General features: G+C 44.1%; 1 protein-coding gene across 1 annotated transcript in view; it reads right to left on the reverse strand.

The window, feature by feature from the left end:
- The window catches only part of glipr1a (GLI pathogenesis-related 1a), a 54,816-nt gene extending 39,237 nt beyond the window's left edge, over nucleotides 1-15,579 (reverse strand). Inside the window, exon 1 of the mRNA XM_078221098.1 lies at nucleotides 15,412-15,579. Within this exon, the coding sequence (XP_078077224.1) occupies nucleotides 15,412-15,579 (168 nt within the window). The remainder of the gene's footprint in view (nucleotides 1-15,411) is intronic.
- Nucleotides 15,580-22,638: the final 7,059 nt, after the last annotated feature.

A 22,638-nucleotide genomic window follows, 5' to 3' on the forward strand; every position in this document is an offset into this window, starting at 1 on the left:
GCCTCTATCCCTCTCTACCTCGCCTGTTCATGTGTCTACCCAGATAAGTCTTAAAGTCGCTAATGTGTCTGCCTCAACCACCTCACTTGGCAGTGCATTCCAGGCCCCCACCACCCTCTGTGTGAAAATAAAATCCCCTGCACATCTCCACTGAACCTTTTCCCCACTTTACCTTGAACTTGTGCCCCCTTGTAATTGTCATTTCTGACCTGGGAAAAAGCTTCCAACTGTTCATCTTATCTATGCCCCTCATAATTTTATAAACTTCTATCAGGTCGCCCCTCAGACTTTGTCTTTCCAGGGAGAACAATCCAGTTTATTCAATCTCTCTTCATAGCTAATATCCTCTATGCCAGGCAACATCCTGGTAAACCTTTTCCGTTCTCCTTCCAAAGCCACCCCATCCTTCTGGTAGTGTGGTGACCAGAATTGGACACAGTACTCCAAATGCGGCCCAACCAACGTTTTATATAACTGTAACATAATTTGCCAACTTTTATACACGATGCCCCGGCTGATGAAGGCAAGCATGCTATATGCTTTCATCACCACCTTTTCCACCTGTGCTGCCACTTTTAAGGTTCCTTGGACTTGTACTCCCAGATCTCTCCCTGTGTCTATGCTCCTGATGGTTCTGCCATTTATTTTATAGCTCCCACCTGAATTGGATCGACCAAAATGCATCACCTCGCATTTGTCCGGATTAAATTCCATTTGCCATTTTTCTGCCCAATTTTCCAGCCTATCTGTATCCTGCTGTATTCTCTGACCATCTTCATCACTATCCACAAACTTGCTAATCAGACAGGTAGGCAGCACGGTGGCAGTGGGCGGCACGGTAGCACAGTGGTTAGCACTGCTGCTTCACAGCTCCAGTCCCTGGGTCCCCTGGGTTCGATTCCCGGCTCGGGTCACTGTCTGTGTGGAGTTTTCACATTCTCCTTGTGTCTGCGTGGGTTTCCTCCGGGTGCTCCGGTTTCCTCCCACAGTCCAAAGATGTGCGGGTTAGGTTGATTGGCTATGCTAAAATTGCCCCTTAGTGTCCTGAGATGTGTAAGTTCGAGGGATTAGTGGGTAAAATATGTAGGGATATGGGGGTAGGGCCTGGGTGGGATTGTGGTCGGTGCAGACTCGATGGGCCAAAAGGCCTCTTCCTGCACTGTCGGGTTTCCATGATTCAGACCAGCTACATTTTCTTCCAAGTCATTTATATATATTACAAACAGCAGAGGTCCCAGCACTGATCCCTGCAGAACACCTCTAGTTACAGACCTCCATTCAGAAAAAAATCCTTCCACTGCTCCAGTTATGGCCAAGTCAGTTCTGAATCCATCTAGCTAGTTCACCCTTCATCCCGTGTGATTTAATCTTTTGCACCAGTCTGCCATGAGGGACCTTATCAAGTGCTTTATCAAAGTCCATGTAGACAACATCCACGTCCCCTCCCATGTCAATCATTTTTGTCACCTCCTCAAAAAACTTCAATCAAATTAGTGAAACATGATCTCCCTCGTACAAAACCATGCTGTCTGTTGCTAATAAGACCATTCAGTTCCAAATGTGTATAGATTCTAACCCTAAGGATCTTCTCCAACAATTTCACTATCACTGACGTCAAGTTCACTGGCCTCCAATTACCCGGGTAATCCTTGCTACCCTTCTTAAATAATGGAGCATCATTGGCTATCCTCCAATCCTCTGGTACCTCACTTGTGGTCAACAAGGAAACAAATATTTCTGCTCCGAGGCCCAGCAATTTCCTCTCTCGTCTCCTTCAGTAATCTGGGATAGACGCCATCTGGTCCTGGGGATTTGTCTACCTCTGCTAAACATCTCATAACAAAGGCAGAAGCAGAACACTCCAACAGTTCAGCATTCTGTCAGTACTGCACTGGGATGTCAGCCTAAATTCTCGGAGAACGGGCAGAAGCATGGAAGGAAGCCATTCAGCCCAATAATTTCTTCCAATACGCTTTCTCTGCTTATAGTAATGATCTTAATTTCCTCACTCTTTTTGGGTCCTAGGTTACACTGTATTTCTTGTACGCAACTTGTGCCTTCTTCTGTGAAGACAAACACAAAATTTGTTCAATGAACATAGAACATAGATAGAACATAGAATAGTACAGCACAGAACAGGCCCTTCGGCCCACGATGTTGTGCCGAGCTTTATCTGAAACCAAGATCAAGCTATCCCACTCCCTATCATCCTGGTGTGCTCCATGTGCCTATCCAATAACTGCTTAAATGTTCCTAAAGTGCTTTGGTCATTTCCTCATTTCCTATAATAATTTCTCCTGTCTCTTCTTCTAAGAGGCCAATGTTTGCTTCAGACACTTATTTTCCAAATACTTATTAAAAAATCTTTACAGTCTGTTTATATATTTCATTGCAGTTGCAGTTATATAGAACGTTGGTTAGGCCACATTTGGAATACTGCGTCCAGTTCTGGTCGCCACACTACCAGAAGGACGTGGAGGCTTTGGAGAGAGTGCAGAAAAGGTTTACCAGGATGTTGCCTGGTATGGAGGGTATTAGCTATAGGTGAGATTGAGTAAACTAGGGTTGTTCTCCCTGGAAAGACGGAGGTTGAGGGGCGACCTAATAGAAGTTTATAAAATTATGAAGGGCATAGATAGGGTGAACAGTTGGAAGCTCTGTTTGTGAACAGAATTCCCACTCACCTGAAGAAGGGGCTTGCAGCTCCGAAAGCTTGTGTGGCTTTTGCTACCAAATAAACCTGTTGGACTTTAACCTGGTGTTGTTAAACTTCTTACTGTGAACACCACTAGTCACAGGCATCCAGCCGGAAAAAGACCCTTCCACTACTACCCTCTGTCTTCTGTGACCAAGCCAGTTCTCCACCCATCTAGCCACCTCCCCCTTTAACCCATGAGATCCAACCTTTTGCACCAACCTACCATGAGGGACTTTGTCAAACGCTTTACTAAAGTCCATATAGACGACATCCACGGCCCTTCCCTCGTCAACCATTCTAGTCACTTCTTCAAAAAACTCCACCAGGTTAGTGAGGCATGACCTCCCTCTCACAAAACCATGCTGACTATCGTTAATGAGTTTATTCCTTTCTAAATGTGCATACATCCTATCTCTAAGAATCCTCTCCAACAACTTCCCTACCACGGACGTCAAGCTCACCGGCCTATAATTTCCCGGGTTATCCTTCCTACCCTTCTTAAATAACGGGACCACATTAGCTATCCTCCAATCCTCTGGGACCTCACCTGTGTCCAGTGACGAGACAAAGATTTGCGTCAGAGGCCCAGCGATTTCATCTCTCGTCTCCCTGAGCAGCCTTGGATAGATTCCATGAGGCCCTGGGGATTTGTCAGTCTTTATATTCCCTAAAAAACCGAACACTTCCTCCCTTGTAATGGAGATTTTCTCTAACGGGTCAACACTCCCCTCCGAGACACTCCCAGTCAACACATCCCTCTCCTTTGTGAATACCGACGCAAAGTATTCATTTATTTCATCTACATCACTATAGATACTTTGTACATTCAGATAAAGAACATTTCATTTACATGTACTTTAAATCTGGTCTGCCGTGTTCACTCCTCACAATGTGGTTTCCTCTACATTGGGGAGACCAACACATATTAGATGACTACTTTGCAGAACACCCCCTTTTAGATCACAAGCATGACCCCAAGCTTTCAGTGATCTTTCCACCTTGCTCTGACGTTGGCATCTCTGTCCTCAGCCAACTGTACTATTTCAGTTAAGCTCAGCATAAGCGTGAAGACAGTCCTCATCTTTTGATTAGGCACTTTCACCATTCTAGACTCAACAATTTCAGACCAAAATCTGTTCATCACCAATTTCTTTTTCTTTGCTCATTTCCGTTTTTTGCTTATTTTTGCTTTGAGTCAACAGCACGCCTACTTGAGGCATGTTTTTGTTTCTTTTCTTGCCCCATCATCATTCCCTCTGGACCTGCAAAACTAAGAGCCAAATTGTCACTTCTGAGGTGTGCAGCTCAAGTTGGGAAATTTCTTGGCTCGCCACAGCTGCCTTGGTAGAATATGCACCAAGGGACGTGAACTTCACTGAGTGGTGGTGATGGGGAGCAGTAGTTGCGGGTTGAAATACAGGAACTAAGTCAAGGGGGCAGTCATCAGAGGCTGAGCGCTGAGGCTAGCTGGTTAGAAGGCCCACTTCGGTTCTCTGTGACTTTGTCTCAGTTGTTTGGTTATATTTTAGGCCCTCTAGCTCTCACCCCCCACACCCTATGCCACAAATGCCACCACATCCTCACTCACTGGCCTCTCATACTGTCCATGTTAATCACTGGGCGTTCATGCCCGTCCACTGAACATACATTATGTACAGAACCTATGAACATTATAGTAATGATGACATGTGTGAAACTACTTAGAATAAATTATCCATTCATGATTCTTTAAAAGGACTGCTGTTGCTACGGCCATATAAGTGTCATTTAAACACTCCATTAAAGGATTAACAGAAGATTTAGGCACTTCACATTTATTAATCTTGTGCAAATAAACATTAAAACACTGACGGAAAAGATCACAAAAATCTTGAATATTGCTGAAAAGAGGGATATGTTGCCGAAACCTCTTGCACCTTTCTTGAATTATCTGGGTTTTTTTGGGTGGGGGGGGGGGGAGACAATAGTTCTCTGTTGCTTTCATCATGGCAAAGTCTCAGCCAATCAGCAGCCATTTCTACTGTATTATAAGTTGTTCTAATCACTTGAAATTTGACATTCTTGTATTTGACCTGATAACTACAAGAAGAAAAACTACAGTAATATGTCTCTCTTTTTGGAAAAAATAAATTATAACCACATAAATATGTCAATCAAGCAGTCAACAGTTTTGACCAGTTGTATAAACATTGTAAACAAATTATGTATGCATTGAAGTTTAGAAGAGCATGAAGGGATCTCATAGAAACTTATAAAGTTCTAACAGGATTAGACAGGATAGATTCAGAAAGAATATTCCAGATGGTGGGAGTCCAGAACAAGGGGTCATAGTTTGAGGATAAGGGGTAAACCTTTTTGGACTGAGGTGAGGAGAAATTTCTTCACCCAGAGAGTGGTGAATCTGTGGAATTTATCACCACAGAAAGTAGTTGAGGCCAAAACATTGTGTAATGTCAAGAAGGAATTATTACAGCTCTTGGGATCAAGGAATATGAAGGGAAGGCAGGTTCAGGATATTGAAATTGATGATCAGCCATGATCATAAATAATAGCAGAGTAGACTCAAAGGGCCTACCCCTGCTTCTATTTTATTTGTGTGTTTCTATGTAAACAACTTTCCATGCACATAATCCTTTTATGGGTCTGGGAGCATATTTATTAGTTACTCTGAAATGTTACTCTAAAAGCTAACATTGAATCTGTTTCCACCACCTTATCTGGCAGTGCATTGCAAATACTAAATCGCTCTTTGCATAAATAACATTTTCTTTGTGCCACCTCCAACCATAATAAATCTGCGTCCACTTGTTCTTTACCCTTTGCCCTACTGAAAATGGTCATGGACGTCTTGTGGTAGTGGGTAGCACTCCTGCCTCTGAACCAGAAGCTCTGGGTTCAATCTCCACTCCAGGCCTTGATGACCAAGGAAGCTACATTCATAACACGGCCAAACAGGTTGAAGATCGACCTATAATTTCTTCCAAAACATCAAGCGGTAAGATTGGGAGTTTCTGGGCCAGCCATTTGTGGGAAAGAAATTGAAGCCTCTACCATTAACCTCAGACTGCAAGATGGATGTAAAGTTTAAAGTTTATTTATGTGTCACAAGTAGGCTTACATTAACACTGCAATTAAGATACTGTGAAACTCCCCGGATCACCACACTCCGGTGCCTGTTCGGGTACACTGAGGGAGAATTTAGCATGGCTAATGATTTGATTCATTATTGTCACATGTATTAGTATACAGTGAAAAGTATTGTTTCTTGGGCACTTTACAGACAAAGCATACTGTACATATAGCAGGGAGTGCAGACTGTAGTGTTACAGTAATAACTAAGATGTAGAGAAGGATCAACTTAATGTGAGGTAGGTCCATTCAAACGTCTGATAACAGCTGATCTTGAGTCGTTGGTACGTGACCTCAGACTTTTATATCCTTTTCCTGATGGAAGGTGTAAGAAAGTATGTCTGGGGTGCGCGAGTCCTTAATTATGCTGGCTGCTTTTCCGAGGCAGCAGGCAGTGTACGCACTGTCAATGAGCGGGAGGCTGATTTGAGTGATGGATGGGCTTCGTCTTGGACAGAGCAGAAGCAATACCAAGCTGTGATACAACCAGAAAGAATGCTTTTAGTGGTGCATCTGTAAACGTTGGTGAGAGTCATTATGAACATGCCAATTTTCCTTAGTCTTCTGAGAAAGTAGAGGCATTGCTGGGCTTTCTTAACTATAGTGTTGACATGGAGGGATCAGGACAGGAAGGTGGTGATCTGGACACCTAAAAACTTGAAGCTCTCGACCCTTTCTGCTTTGTCCCCTTGATGTAGAGAGGGGCATGCCCTCCACTACATTTCCTGAAGTTGATGACTATCTCTTTCGTTTTGGGAGAGATTATCATTATCACACCAGTTCAACAGATTCTCTATCTCATTCCTGTGCTCCGTCTCATCATTGTTTGAGATCTGACCCATTACGGTGGTGTCATCAGCAAACTTGAAAATCAAGTTCATGGGGAATTTGGTTACAGTTATAGGTGTATAGTAAGGGGCTGAGGACACAGCCTTGTGGGGCATCAGTGTTGAGGATGATCGTGGAGAAGATGTTGTTGCCTATGTTAGAACATAGAAAAGCTACAGCACAAACAGGCCCTTCAGCCCAGAAGTTGCACCGAACATGTCCCTGCCTACTAGGCTTACCTATAACCCTCTATATCACTAACTTCCATGAACTTATCCAAAAGTCTCTTCAAAGACCCTATTGAATCCGCCTCCACCACCACTACCGGCAGCCGATTCCACGCACCCACCACCCTGAGTGAAAAACCTACCCCTAGCATCTCCTCTGTACCTACTCCCCAGCACCCTAAACTGGTGACCTCTTATGGCAACCATTTCAGCCCTGGGTAAAAGCCTCTGAGAATCCACTCTATCAATACCTCTCAACATCTTATACACCTCTATCAGGTCACCTCTCATCCTTCGCTTCTCCAAGGAGAAAAGACATAGCTCTCTCAACCTATCCTCATAAGGCATGCCACCTAATCCAGGCAACATCCTTGTAAATCTCCTCTGCACCCATTCTATGGCTTCCACATCCTTTCTGTAATGAGGCGACCAGAGCTGGGCACAGTACTCCAGGTGGGGTCTGACCAGGGTCCTATACAGTTGCAGCATTATCTCCCGATTTCTAAACTCAATTCCTCTATTGATGAAGGCCAGTATTCCATATGCCTTCTTAACCACAGCCTCTACCTGCGACGCTGCTTTGAGCATCTATGAACCCGGACCCCAAGATCCTTCTGATCTTCCACACTGCCAAGCATCTTACCCTTAAATATTATATTCTTTCGTCCTATTCGACCTGCCAAAATGAATCACCACACACTTATCTGGGTTGAAGTCCATCTGCCACTTCTCCGCCCAGTCTTGCATCTTATCTATGTCCCGTTACAACTGCTGACACCCCTCTACACTATCCACAACACCACCAACCTTTGTGTCATCAGCAAACTTGCCAACCAATCCTTCCACACTTCCTCATCCAGGTCATTTATAAAAATCACAAAGAGCAAGGGTCCCAGAACAGATCCCTGGGGCACTCCACTGGTGACCGAATGTTGTTGGATCTTTTTCTGATTGGCAGTCAGTGACTAGTGGGGTTCTGCAGGGATCTGTGCTATGACCCCAACTGTTCATATTATATATTAATGATTTGGAACATGGAACTGAATGTATTATCTCCAAATTTGCAAATGATACAAAGTTGGGTGGGAGGGTGAGCTGTGAGGAGGATGCAGAGATGCTTCAGCATGATTTGGACAGGCTGAGTGTGTGGGCACCTGCATGGTAGATGCAGTATAATGTGGAGAAATGTGAGGTTATCACTTTGGTAGCAATAATAGGAAGACAGATTATTACTTGAATGGGTGTAAATAGAGAGAGTTGGATACTCAACGAGACCTTGGAGTCCTCGTGCATCAGTCGCCGAAAGTAAGCGCGCAGGTATAGCAGGCAGTAAAGGCGGCAAATGGTATGTTGGCCTTCATAGCGAGGGGATTGAAGTTTTGAGATAGGGATGTTTTGCTGCAATTGTATAGGGCATTGGTGAGGCCACATCTGGAGTATAGTGTGCAATTTTGTTGTCCTCATCTGAGGAAGGATAGAACATAGAACATTACAGCGCAGAACAGGCCCTTCGGCCCACGATGTTGCACCGACCAGTTAAAAAAAAAAACTGTGACCCTCCAACCTAAACCAATTTCTTTTCGTCCATGAACCTATCTACGGATCTCTTAAACGCCCCCAAACTAGGCGCATTTACTACTGATGCTGGCAGGGCATTCCAATCCCTCACCACCCTCTGGGTAAAGAACCTACCCCTGACATCGGTTCTATAACTACCCCCCCTCAATTTAAAGCCATGCCCCCTCGTGCTGGATTTCTCCATCAGAGGAAAAAGGCTATCACTATCCACCCTATCTAAACCTCTAATCATCTTATATGTTTCAATAAGATCCCCTCTTAGCCGCCGCCTTTCCAGCGAAAACAATCCCAAATCCCTCAGCCTCTCCTCATAGGATCTCCCCTCCATACCAGGCAACATCCTGGTAAACCTCCTCTGCACCCTCTCCAAAGCCTCCACATCCTTCCTGTAATGTGGGGACCAGAACTGCACACAGTACTCCAAGTGCGGCCGCACCAGAGTTGTGTACAGTTGCAACATAACGCTACGACTCCTAAATTCAATCCCCCTACCAATAAACGCCAAGACACCATATGCCTTCTTAACAACCTTATCTACTTGATTCCCAACTTTCAGGGATCTATGCACACATACACCTAGATCCCTCTGCTCCTCCACACTATTCAAAGTCCTCCCGTTAGCCCTATACTCAACACATCTGTTATTCCTACCAAAGTGAATTACCTCACACTTCTCCGCATTAAACTCCATCCGCCACCTCTCGGCCCAACTTTGCAACCTGTCTAAGTCTTCCTGCAAACTACGACACCCTTCCTCACTGTCTACCACACCACCGACTTTGGTGTCATCAGCAAATTTGCTAATCCACCCAACTATACCCTCATCCAGATCATTAATAAATATTACAAACAGCAGTGGCCCCAAAACAGATCCCTGAGGTACACCACTTGTAACCGCACTCCATGATGAATATTTACTATCAACCACCACCCTCTGTTTCCTATCCGCTAGCCAATTCCTGATCCAATTTCCTAGATCACCCCCAATCCCATACATCTGCATTTTCTGCAGAAGCCTACCATGGTGAACCTTATCAAACGCCTTACTAAAATCCATATATACCACGTCCACTGCCTTGCCCCCATCCACCTCCTTGGTCACTTTCTCAAAAAACTCAATAAGGTTAGTAAGGCACGACCTACCTGCCACAAAACCATGCTGACTATCACCTATCAATTCATTACTCTCCAAATAACTATAAATCCTATCCCTTATAATTTTTTCCAACATCTTGCCGACAACAGAAGTGAGACTCACCGGTCTATAATTCCCGGGGAAGTCTCTGTTCCCCTTCTTAAACAATGGGACAACATTCGCTAACCTCCAATCTTCTGGTACTATACCAGAGGCCAACGACGACCTGAAGATCAGAGCCAGAGGCTCTGCAATCACTTCTCTTGCCTCCCAGAGAATCCTTGGATAAATCCCATCCGGACCAGGGGATTTATCTATTTTCAGACCCTCCAGAATATCCTGCACATCCTCCTTATCAACTGTAATACTGTCTATTCTACTCCCTTGCAACCCAGTGTCCTCCTCAGCTATATTCATGTCCCCTTGCGTGAACACCGAAGAGAAATATTGGTTCAATGCTTCACCAATCTCCTCCGGTTCCACACATAACTTCCCTCTGCCATCTATAACTGGCCCTAAACTTGCCCTAACCAACCTTCTGTTCTTGACATACCTATAGAACGCCTTAGGATTCTCTTTAACCCTATCCGCCAAAGTCTTCTCATGTCCCCTTTTAGCCCTTCTAAGCTCGCTCTTCAACTCCCTCTTAGCCAATCTAAAGCTTTCTAGTGCACTACCCGAGTGCTCACGTCTCATCCGAACATAAGCCTCCTTTTTCTTTTTAACCAACAAAGAAACTTTTTTGGTGCACCACGGTTCCCTAGCCCTACCAATTCCTCCTTGCCTGACAGGGACATACCTATCACAGACTCGCAGTAGCTGCTCCTTGACAAAACTCCACATGTCGGACGTTCCCAGTCCCTGTAATCTCCTAGTCCAACCTATGTTTCCTAATTCTCTCCTAATAGCCTCATAATTACCCTTCCCCCAGCTAAAACCACTGGCCCGAGGTTCATGCCTATCCCTTTCCATCACTAAGGTGAACGTAACCGAATTGTGGTCACTATCACCAAAATGCACACCAACTTCCAAGTCTAGCACCTGGTCTGGCTCATTTCCCAGCACCAGATCCAATATAGCCTCACCTCTAGTTGGCCTGTCTACATACTGAGTCAAAAAACCTTCCTGCACGCTTTGAACAAAAACTGACCCCTCTAACGAGCTAGAGCTATAACAATTCCAGTCAATATTAGTCAAGTTAAAATCCCCCATAACAATTGCCCTATTACTTTCACTCCTAAGCAGGATTGACTCCGCAATCCTTTCCTCAACCTCTCTAGAACTTTTAGGAGGTCTATAAAAGACTCCCAACAGGGTGACCTCTCCTCTCCTATTTCTAATCTCCGCCCATACTACCTCAACAGATAAGTCCTCATCAAACCTCCTCTCTGACACTGTGATACAATCTCTGACCAATAATGCTACCCCTCCCCCTCTTCTACCTCCTTCCCTACTTCGACTAAAACATTTGAACCCCGGGACCTGCAGCATCCATTCCTGCCCCTGCTCTATCCATGTCTCTGAAATAGCCACAACATCGAAGTCCCAGGTACTGATCCACGCTGCAAGTTCACCCACTTTATTGCGAATACTCCTGGCATTGAAGTATACACATTTCAAACCCTGCTCCACCCCACCTCTGCAATGCCGTGCATTGCAGTCCCCATCCATGCATCCCTCACTTTCAGCCCCACTACTCAGGATCCCTCCCCCCCCCCGAATCAGTTTAAACCTCCCTGCATGGCCTTAGCAAATTTACCCCCCAGGATATTGGTCCCCTTCTGATTAAGGTGTAGACCATCCTTCTCATAGAGGTCACACCTTCCCCAGTACGAGCCCCAATTGCTATAGGAATACAGCAAAGGTTAGGAACCTTCAAGCGGTTATTGGATAGGCACATGGAGCACACTAGAATGATAGGGGGTGGGATAGCTTGATCTTGGTTTCGGAAAAGGTTCGGCACAACATCGTGGGCCGAAGGGCCTGTACTGTGCCGTACTGTTCTATGTTAACCAGGCTGATTTCTGGGATGGCAGGTCTGTCATATGAGAGATTAAGTCGGTTAGGATTATATTCATGGAGTTCTGAAGAGTGAGAGGGGATCTCATAGAAACTAATAAAATGTTAACAGGATTAGACTGGGAGCATTCTTGCTGAATCCACCCTATGTTGGGGGAGTCCAGAACTAGGGGTCATAGTTTGAGGATAAGGGGGTAAGCCTTTTAGAACAGAGATAACTTCTTCACCCAAAGGGTGGTGAATGTGTGGAATTCACTACCATTAAACGTAGGTGAGGCCAAAACATTGTCTGATTTCAAGAAGAAATTAGATATACCTCTTGGGGTTAAAGGGATATGGGATAAAGGGTGGGGGGAAAATCAGCATATTGAATTCAATGATCAGCCATGATCAAATTGAATGGCAGAGCAGGCTCAGTAGGGCTGAATGGCCTACTCCTGCTTCTAGTTTATATCCTTACTGGTTGAGGTCTGCGGGTTAGGAAATTCAGGATCCAGTCGTAGAGGGACGAGCTGAGCCCAAGGCCACAGAATGTTTCGATGAGTTTTGTAGTAATAAAGTGTTGAAGGCTGTGCTGTAATCGATAAATAAGAGTCTGACATAGGTGTCTTTGTTATTTAGGTGTTCCAGGGTTGAGTGCACGGCCAGGGAGATGCTATGCTGAATCTGTTGCGGCAGAAGGCGAACTGTAGTGGATCCAGGCAATCTGGAAGACCGGAATAGATTCATGCAATGACAAACATTTCAAAGCACTTCATAATAATCGATGTCAGAGACACCGAACCCTAGCCATTAAGGCACGCTGCTTGGCTTTTCTTTGGCAGCGGGATGATGGTCATCTTCTTGAAGCAGTTAGGGACCTCAGATTGCTGTAAAGAGAGGTTGAAGATGTCTGCGAATACCCCCGCCAGATGATCCGCGCAGAATCTGAGTGCTCGTCCAGGTACCCCATCCGGGCCAGTCACTTTCCGTGGATTGACCTCAGAGAAAGCTACTCTGATGCCTGCAATGCTGACCACGGATACAGGTTCATCCGAGGCTTCCGGGGTGGAAGGCATGTTCTCACTGACATCTTGCTCAAAATGAGCATAGAATGCATTCTCAACAGGGATGGGTGCACTGGTGCCAGAGATTTTACATGCCTTCATCTTATAGCCTGTTATGTCTTGCAGACCTTGCATTGTCAGCAGGGGTCCGTATGGCTAGCCTGGGACTCTAGTTTGGTTCAGTACTGTCTTTTGGCATCTTGGGTGGATCTCCTTAGATCATAACTGGCTTTCTTGTATAGACAGTAAGAAGTTTAACAACACCAGGTTAAAGTCCAACAGGTTTATTTGGTAGCAAAAGCCACACAAGCTTTCGAGGCTCTGAGCCCCTTCTTCAGGTGAGTGGGAATTCTGTTCACAAACAGAACTTATAAGACACAGACTCAATTTACATGAATAATGGTTGGAATGCGAATACTTACAACTAATCCAGTCTTTAAGAAACAAAACAATGGGAGTGGAGAGAGCATCAAGACAGGCTAAAAAGATGTGTATTGTCTCCAGACAAGACAGCCAGTGAAACTCTGCAGGTCCACGCAACTGTGGGAGTTACAAATAGTGTGACATAAATTCTGATTCTAGGATCGCATGATAAAGACTCAGGAGGAAAAAAGCAGAAATATTTATGTGAAATAGTGTGACATAAACCCAATATCCCGGTTGAGGCCGTCCTTGTGTGTGCGGAACTTGGCTATCAGTTTCTGCTCCGCGACTCTGCGCTGTCGTGTGTCGCGAAGGCTGCCTTGGAGAACGCTTACCCGAATATCAGAGGCCGAATGCCCGTGACCGCTGAAGTGCTCCCCAACAGGAAGAGAACAGTCTTGCCTGGTGATTGTCGAGCGGTGTTCATTCATCCGTTGTCGCAGCGTCTGCATAGTTTCCCCAATGTACCATGCCTCGGGACATCCTTTCTTGCAGCGTATCAGGTAGACAACGTTGGCCGAGTTGCAAGAGTATGTACCGTGTACCTGGTGGTTTATCATGCGATCCTAGAATCAGAATTTATGTCACACTATTTGTAACTCCCACAGTTGCGTGGACCTGCAGAGTTTCACTGGCTGTCTTGTCTGGAGACAATACACATCTTTTTAGCCTGTCTTGATGCTCTCTCCACTCCCATTGTTTTGTTTCTTAAAGACTGGATTAGTTGTAAGTATTCGCATTCCAACCATTATTCATGTAAATTGAGTCTGTGTCTTATAAGTTCTGTTTGTGAACAGAATTCCCACTCACCTGAAGAAGGGGCTCAGAGCCTCGAAAGCTTGTGTGGCTTTTGCTACCAAATAAACCTGTTGGACTTTAACCTGGTGTTGTTAAACTTCTTACTGTGTTTACCCCAGTCCAACGCCGGCATCTCCACATCATTTCTTGTATAGGTCAGGGTCACCTGACTTGAATGCCTCAGACTTGGAATGCACCTAACCAGCACAACTTTCGGACTGCAGGAGTAAACCGGAGCACCCAGAGGAAACCCATGCAGACCCTGTTGTCAAAGCAATGGGGACCAGGTTCACTGAATTGGCTGGACAGCCAATACGGTTCAGATTGATGTACAGTGGTTTGATCCCCCTTCCAGGCAGAGTTGGATGTGGTAATTACCAATTTACCCATGGCAGAGCTCACGGCACTGCTGCTTGAGGTGCAGATTTAGGCTTTGATCTATTATTGTCACATGTACTAATATGCAGCGAAAAGTATTGTTTCTTGCACGCTATACAGACAAAGCATACCATTCATAGAGAAGGAAAGGAGAGAGTGCTGAATGTAGTGTTACAGTCATAGCTAGGGTGTAAAGAAAGATCAACTTAATGCAAGGTAGGTCCATTCAAAAGTCTGATGGCAGCAGGAAATAAGCTGTTCTTGACTTGGTCAGTACTTGACCCCAGACTTTTGTATCTGTTTCCCGAAGGAAGAGAGAATGTCCGGGGTGCGTGGGGTCCTTAAATTATGCTGGCTGCTTTGCTGAGGCAGCGGGAAGTGTAGACAGAGTCAATGGATGGGAGGCTGGTTTGCGTGATGGATTGGGCAACATTCACGACCTTTTGTAGTTTCTTGCGGTCCTGGGCAGAGCAGGAGCCATACCAAGCTGTGATACAACCAGAAAGAATGCTTTCTATGGTGCATCTGTAAAAGTCGGTGAGAGTCGTAGCTGACATGCCGAATTTCCTTTGGCAAGTTTCCGGATTGCCAAAGGGGTGTGAAGAAGAAATCAGTCATGAATTTTTGATGGCTTTTCTCACGTCTCTGGAGACCATTTCGCCTGAGGGAGAGACGGAGGGAGGGAGAGGCGGAGGCAGGGGGAGAGAGAGGGATGGAGAGACAGAGGGAGGGAGAGACGGAGGGAGGGAGGGAGAGACAGAGGGAGGGAGGGAGACCCCCACTAATTTGTTAAGGTAAAGTATTTTTCTTTTTAAAAAAAGATTTTTTTTGTAAAGTTGACAGGGGTTGGGGGAGAATAAGAAGTTTTATCCAAGCTGGAGGGACACCAGGCCGCCGCGAAGGAAATTTAAACTGCGCGCCCTTTTTAACGGTCCAGCCGCGAGCGTCTCCAGAAGCTTCCGTCCGCCTCCGGCCTCCTGATCCATTCCGCCTCACACTGACCACCGGCAAGAAAACCCCCTCAACCGCAGCCTTTTCCCAACGCATTTGATTTGTATTTATTTTGCGAGGGGGGGGGAAAGAGGTGTTTTATTTTTAAAAATAATACATATACTGATGGGTGCGGCCGCCTTAACATTCATTATTACCAACCATCGCAAACATGTTGTTGGCCGGCGGGTGGACCTCGCTTCGGATTTTGTTGTGCATGGTCACGCAGTCATTGATGAAGGTCGGATCGCTGATAGCGACGAGAGCCCGGGCTGCCTGCGGGTACAAGGCGAGCGACAGCCACATGAAGAGCTGCTGGGCGGTGGCCATTGCGAGCTGGGGGCGGGGGGGGAAGTGGGTAGGGGGCGGGGCACCGAGCGTGCGCCGGCCCACCTGCAGTACCTCCTGGCCGCAACTGGGGTCGCTGCAATGTTGGCCCCGCCTCTGAGGGCAGAGCCCCGCCCCCCCAGAGCAGAGCCCCGCCCCCCCCCCCCATGGCAGAACCCCGCCCCCCCAGAGCAGGGTCTTGGATTAGATTCATTACATGCATGAACAAAACACTGTTCATTCTGCAAATCGGGAATAAAAATATTAACTGCTGAAAATATTCTGCAGAGACATTGGTGGGGCCACATTTGGAGTCCTGCATAAAGTTCTGGTCACCCTGCTATAGGAAGGATGTTATTAAACTGGAAAGGATGCAAAAAAGATTTACAAGGATGTTACTGGACTGGAAGGTTTAAATTATAATGAGAGGCTAAATTGGCTGGGACTTTTTTTCCTGGAGCATAGGAGGATGAGGAGTGACTCTATAGAGGTTTATAAAATCATGACGGGCACAGAAAAGATGAATAGCCAAGGCCTTTTCCTTAGGGTAGGGGAGTCCAAAACTAGAGGGCATAAGTTTATGGTGAGAGGGGAAAGATTTAAAAGGGAACTGATGGGCAACTTTTTCACACAGCATGGCGCATATATGGAATGAGCTACCAGAGGAGGTGGTAGAGGCGGTGTTGGTGGAGTAACCAAGGTGACCGGTACTGCCTAAAGTTTAGACAATACAAGACTCACAAGGCAGATATCTCTGTATAAAGACATAACTTCATTTGAACCAGCAGCTGCCAGGAGACCATCAAAGGGTCAGGATAGCTCTGAGATAGAGCTGCCAGACCTCTCCGATGAATTCTGACATTTACAATTCAAAACAGGTCAATTATAGGTTTCCTTATCAATCATTCCCTCCTTTCAGCAACTTTAGATCTTCACGATACACAAATCAACAATAATACCTGTCAAATACCTTGTGTGCTGTTATGGGAATAGAGCCTGGGGGGATTGTGGTCAGTACAGGCTCGATTAGCCGCATGGCCTCCTCCTGTACTGTAGGGATTCTATTCTATTCAATCGCAATCCACCCCTCAGCATAACGGTACTTTATTAGTCCGCAAAATCTGGAAGCTAATTCCTGTCTTGGCTGACCCCACTCCTCAGTTTCCTAGTAGCCTAAGATGTTCAGCCCAGAGTTCAAATAAACGTTCTCATGGGTTCCCTTAAAGGTCACTGTCTAACCAGGCCAACTCGTGACACCACGTCTGGGTACCAGTCAATCTCATCCGGACAGTGAATAAACCCTATTCATGAAATATGATTAAGTGTTCTAAACATTCTTTCAAAACAAAATTTTAACTAATATCTTGCATATTTCCAAGGTTCAATTATTCTTTTAAAATATGGCTTCATCCTAATGTCTTTTTACTGTGATGCCTAGCAGTAAATTGCTTTTGGCTAAAGTGAACCCCATTCCTTAAAATCAATAAAATCAAAGGCGGCACGGTAGCACAGTGGTTAGCACTGCTGCTTCACAGCTCCAGGGACCTGGGTTCAATTCCTGGCTTGGGTCACTGTCTGTGTGGAGTTTGCACATTCTCCTCATGTCTGCGTGGGTTTCCTCCGGGTGCTCTGGTTTCCTCCCACAGTCAAAAGATGTGCGGGTTAGGTTGATTGGCCATGCTAAAATTGCCCCTTCGTGTCCTGGGATGCGTAGATTAGAGGGATTAGCAGGTAAAATATGTTGGGATATGGGGGTAGGGCCTAGGTGGGATTGTGGTCGGTGCAGAATCGATGGGCCGAATGGCCTCTTTCTGTACTGTAGGGTTTCTATGATTTCTATGAATAATAATACATTCAAAATATCAGCATATGTGTTTTATAATCATAATCAGTCGTTTGAATCAATTACTGCATCTCATATGTGTAAATTGCTTCTTTTTAGCTCATAATGTCTAATGGTTTAAAATCTTAGGGGTTCCACTTACAGGTGGATACAATTACAACATTTAAAAGACATTTGGACAAGTACATGGTTAAGAAAGGTGTTAGAGGGGTTCAGAATACCCTGGGACTAAAAACTAATAAAGGCTGTTGAAACAGGGTGGACTAACTTAGAATAAGGATCATAATGTGCCCTATACATATATTATACAAAGGTACTGTTTGCATAGTGTTGCAAAGTTGGGGAGAGTAATTGTAGATTGGGAGCTAGGAATTTAGAATTTGGTGTTTGTAAGAATGGAAAAATTGTAAAATGCAAGGAGGGAAAACATCGTATGGTCCTTTAAAAGGTGGTGTTTTTTAAAAAAATGCTAGTACATAGGGAGCCTCAAACTGAAATGTTTGTATCAAAAGGTCAAACAGTAGATCCAACCAAGACAACAGGCTTTTTGAATTTAGTCAATTAATTTGAATTAGGCACTTTGATACCAAGAACCTATTAAATTTAAATCGGATAGTTTTGACAACCAAGGACCAATCCTACTGTGGGAAATATTGATATGTCATCACAGATATAAAAGAAGGGGGCGGTGGAACAAAAAGAGAGAGCAACAGTCACCTGCCAGAGATAACAGCTCTCATCTCTCAATTCTCAAGAGAGAGAATCGCTGGCTCTCACAGCTTCATCTATGTCTTAGAGAAAGCACCATCTAGATAGAAAAGGTACCAAAGAATAAAGAAGTTCCAGACAGAAGAATCAACAGAGAAGGCCCAGAATATTCTGGAAGATACAAAACCTGGTTGCAATTTAGAGAGTGACTAAATTCTATTTTTGTTAATGAGTGGGAATTGTTTTTATTGAACAGCATACCATTAGAATCTTGTTTTACTCAGGAATAGTTGATAGTTAGAAGGGATTTATTCGGTTTGTTAATAGTTTAGTTAATTTGTTCCCTGTTAGTTCGATAAATAAATTGTTACATATTGATTTTAGAGTGTCAGGGATTTATTTTGTATTTAACCACTGGGAGTTGCTGAAGAGCAGGTCACACCACTTCACACACACTTTTTATAGATCATAAGACAAGGTATTCCTCTTTGGGTGTTTCGGTGTTAGGTCTCAGAGGGGGGATAAACCTCCGCTTTATAACAATAGATGTGGAGTTGCCAGCGTTGGACTGGGGTAGGCACATTAAGTAGTCTCACAACACCAGGTTAAAGTCCAACGGGTTTATTTAGTAGCATGAGCTTTTGGAGCATTGCCCCTTCATCAGTGAGAGTTCGGTTCACAAACAGGGCATATATAGACACAAACTCAATTACAAGATAATGGTTGGAATGCGAGTCTTAACAGGTAATCAAGTCTTAAAGGTCCAGACAATGCGAGTGGAGAGAGGGTTAAGCACAGGTTAAAGAGGAGTGTATTGTCTCCAGCCAGGACAGTTAGTGAGATTTTGCAGGCCCAGCAAGTCGTGGGGGTTACAGATAGTGTGACATGAACCCAAGATCCCGGTTGAGGCCGTCCTCATGTGTCCGGAACTTGGCTATCTGTAACCCCCATGACTTGCCTGGGCTTGCAAAATCTCACTAACTGACCTGGCTGGAGACGATTCACACCTCTTTAACCTGTATTTAACCCTCTCTCCACTCATATTGTCTGAACCTGTAAAGACTTGATTACCTGTTAAGACTCGCATTCCAACCATTATCTTGTAATTGAGTTTGTCTATATATGCCCTGTTTGTGAACCAAACTCTTCACTCACCTGATGAAGGGGCAACGCTCCGAAAGCTCGTGCTACCAAATAAACCTGTTGGACTTTAATCTGGTGTTGCTGTAACAACAGAGACACATATAACCGCTGGTAGAGAATTTAAACATGTATTTCAGATTTAAACATGTATTTTTGAATGTTTTGCATTAAAATGTACACCTTGGCCAACTGCAGACTGCCCTAAAGCATAATGGGATAAAAGCTGAGTGAAACAGGCCACATTCTTTAAGAACAATAAAGCCACAGAGCACAGTTATTTTATCAGTACAATGCAAGTTTCCCTGCCACTAGAATAAATAGAATTATTCAATTTCTACCAATAAGGATGTCTCAGCCGACAGTGGGAATAAAAACTTTTGAACCCTATATCTTATGTAATAGAAGTTGCTAAGTGACAGTGGGAAAGCAACCTTTGAGCCCTATGGACCTACATAAGTGGAAGTTGTTAAGTAACAGTGGGCGGAAACTTTCAGATTCTACAGAGCAATGAATTTCCATTCTGCCAGAAGGTAGGAAGTTATTGACCAAGGTAAATAATGTGCTAAATCGATTGACACATCCAGTTAGGATGGCAGAGTGGGCAGGTGAAATAAACTTTTGAAATAGTATAACCATATGGCCAATGTATTGTAACTTTAGAAAGGAGTTGGACTGCCCAGCTGTCTTTCTCCCAGCACGCGTTGGTCAATAAAGAACGTCTTTAACCAGAATGCTGTCTTTTGTGAATCTTTGCATTAGCTGTGTTCAGCTAAAATACTTAGCATATGAAAAAAAAACCCTTCAAACTGGCATTGTCGGGCAGGATCGCTCACAAGAATCCAGCGGCAAGACATATCTCCTAGGATGGGTGAGTATCTTTTGCTTACCACCGAGTAGTTAGAGGGGCTACACTTCAGGTTACGGAGCCATTAGTTGAGTGATTTGAACAGGAGTAGGGCTTGTGAACACAGTATGACTGCGTAAAGAAGTAGTGCTTAATACAGGGGACCAAGGACGGACTCTTGAGGTGCCCTGAATAGCAGAGCGAAAGGCCATGTAATAGAAAAAGACATGAGAAGTTAAGTTACGCTTAATGCAGGGGACCAAGGAGAGACTCTTGGATTGGCCTGAATAGTGAAGCAATAAGTCGCGCAACAGGGAAAGCGTCTAAGGATAAAAACCGCACAGAGAAAGGTTGATGGTTAGTCCGGGCACTGGGAGCCCCCAGTGAGAGACTCGAGAATAGTATAGAGAAAAATTTATGGGATGAGGGTTGCACGATGGTGACGGTCGGCCTAGATGCAAAAGATCTCTGGTAGGGCTCTGAAGACAGTTTAATACAAACAATAGTGAGAGAGAGAGGAGATAAGAGAGAGAGAGACAGCAAGAGAGGCAGGCAGAGAGAGATGCGGAACCTCCCAAAATACTCAGTAGCTGGGACAGAAACAAGCTAAAATTAAGTAAGGAGCAGGAGCTCAAACTCTCACAAACCTCGCAAAGAACCTCAAGGGGCCCCTTTGCTTTTAAAAGGGGGGGGGGGGGGGTGCGGGAGGAGAATAGTGTACAGAGTAATGTTACATAATTGAGAGAAAAAGGAATTATGTTCCCAGTCAGGGAACCATTACCTTACCAGGAAAAGATTGTGAATTAATTGGCAAAAGATTGAAAGAGGAACATTGATTTGAGAAAACCTGATAATTTGAGTAAGTTTTTTTTGTATTTCAGTGTGTTTGTGTGGTCTGGAATGGCATTGTGTTTTCTTGTAGAGAATGGCAGACAATGTACTTTTGCTTTTTGAGTTTGATTGCGGTTCAGGAGGCAGCAGGATGAAGATTACTGTCTTAATCAATTTTCTTTATTCTCTTTGAATATTTTATTTTCATTCCAGTTCAGAAGTTGAGATTGCTGTGGAATGAATGAATCAGAAGCTTCCATTTGCATCTGAGTGTGTTTAATTTGTGTTTCTGTGTGAATATTTTGTTATGCTGTTTGCTGTAAGGTTTTAATGTTCTTCCCCTAATTGTGATTTTACAATAGTGGGTTTGATACAGTTTAAAATCAAACGGGAATTGGATTGGAATGAGGTGAAAATTGAAATAATATTTTTGAAATTCCTTAATCTTGAGTATAATCAGTGGCCATGGTTGTCCTCAGAAGGATATTATATATGTGTGGAAGTTAGTTTGAACACAACCTGTGGAAAGCAAATTGAAATTTTAAATTCAAAATATATAAATTGGAGTTTGAAAATAACCAATTTGAACTTTGAATAATCTTGGGTTCAGGATTTGAGAGAACCGTGCTATTCCCTTTGTCTTAGTCTGCATGGTGGCACAGTTGTTAGTGCTGCTGCCTCACAGCACCAGGGACCCGGATTCAAATCCCAGCTTTGTCTGTGCGGAGTCTGCACGTTCTCCCCGTGTCTGCATGGGTTTCCTCCGGGTGTTCCGGTTTCCTCACACAGTCCTGAAGACATACTGGTTAGGTGCATTGGCCATGCTAAATTCTCCCTCAGTGTATCTAAACAGGCGACTAGGGGATTTTCATAGTAACTTCATTGCAGCATTAATGTAAGCCTACTTGTGACTAATAAATAAACTTTTTTAAAAATTGTAAGTTTGTTTTATCGCTTGTGTTTTTAACTGGTAGCGATTTCATCATCTTCTGTTCCTAATTTGACAATTAAGAATTTATATGTATTAGAGATCATGAATCTTAATTTTGTATTTTTTATTTAACAGCAATTTCGAGCTCTGCCACTTTAAGACGTTGGAAGTGGGAAGTGACTCGTTTAAAGTTTATGAGCTCTGGCGATCCCTATATTGCGTGCTAAGTTCTGCTTGAAGGCTGTAGAAAAAGTTAACTATTTCAGCAGTTGATTTGATTTTAAATCGCTACAAAAGTTGTGCCTGTGTTAGTTTATAGAATAAGCGTGAAAATGTGGTAATTTTAATTTGGGAGAATTAAAAGTTGGGATATTTGAAATTATTGTGATAAATCTTGTTTTGGATTAATCTTGGGTTGAAACTTCTTGTCAGGTCAAAAAACTATTCCTGACACAATTAGAACCATGAAAAGGATGATTTTGAAATTAAAGTTTATTTCTTAAAGTTTATTTATTAGTCACAAGTAAGGCTTACATTAACACTGCAGTGAAGTTATTGTGAAATTCTACTAGTTGCCATAGAGAAATAAATGATTCCCGGGCCATGGGTGATGACGCAGTGATGTCCATTTGAGAACTTTACTCCACTCCTTTCAAAACTAGCAGAGAATTAACCCATTCTGTTACAAGCAGGATGAATCTTTGTGCTTTTTGTTTTGCAGGTAATTTCAAATAAAGCAAGATTTGCAGCAGCTTCAAGACA

The sequence above is a fragment of the Mustelus asterias genome, chromosome 9, assembly GCF_964213995.1.
Source record: "Mustelus asterias chromosome 9, sMusAst1.hap1.1, whole genome shotgun sequence".
Taxonomy (NCBI): domain Eukaryota; kingdom Metazoa; phylum Chordata; class Chondrichthyes; order Carcharhiniformes; family Triakidae; genus Mustelus; species Mustelus asterias.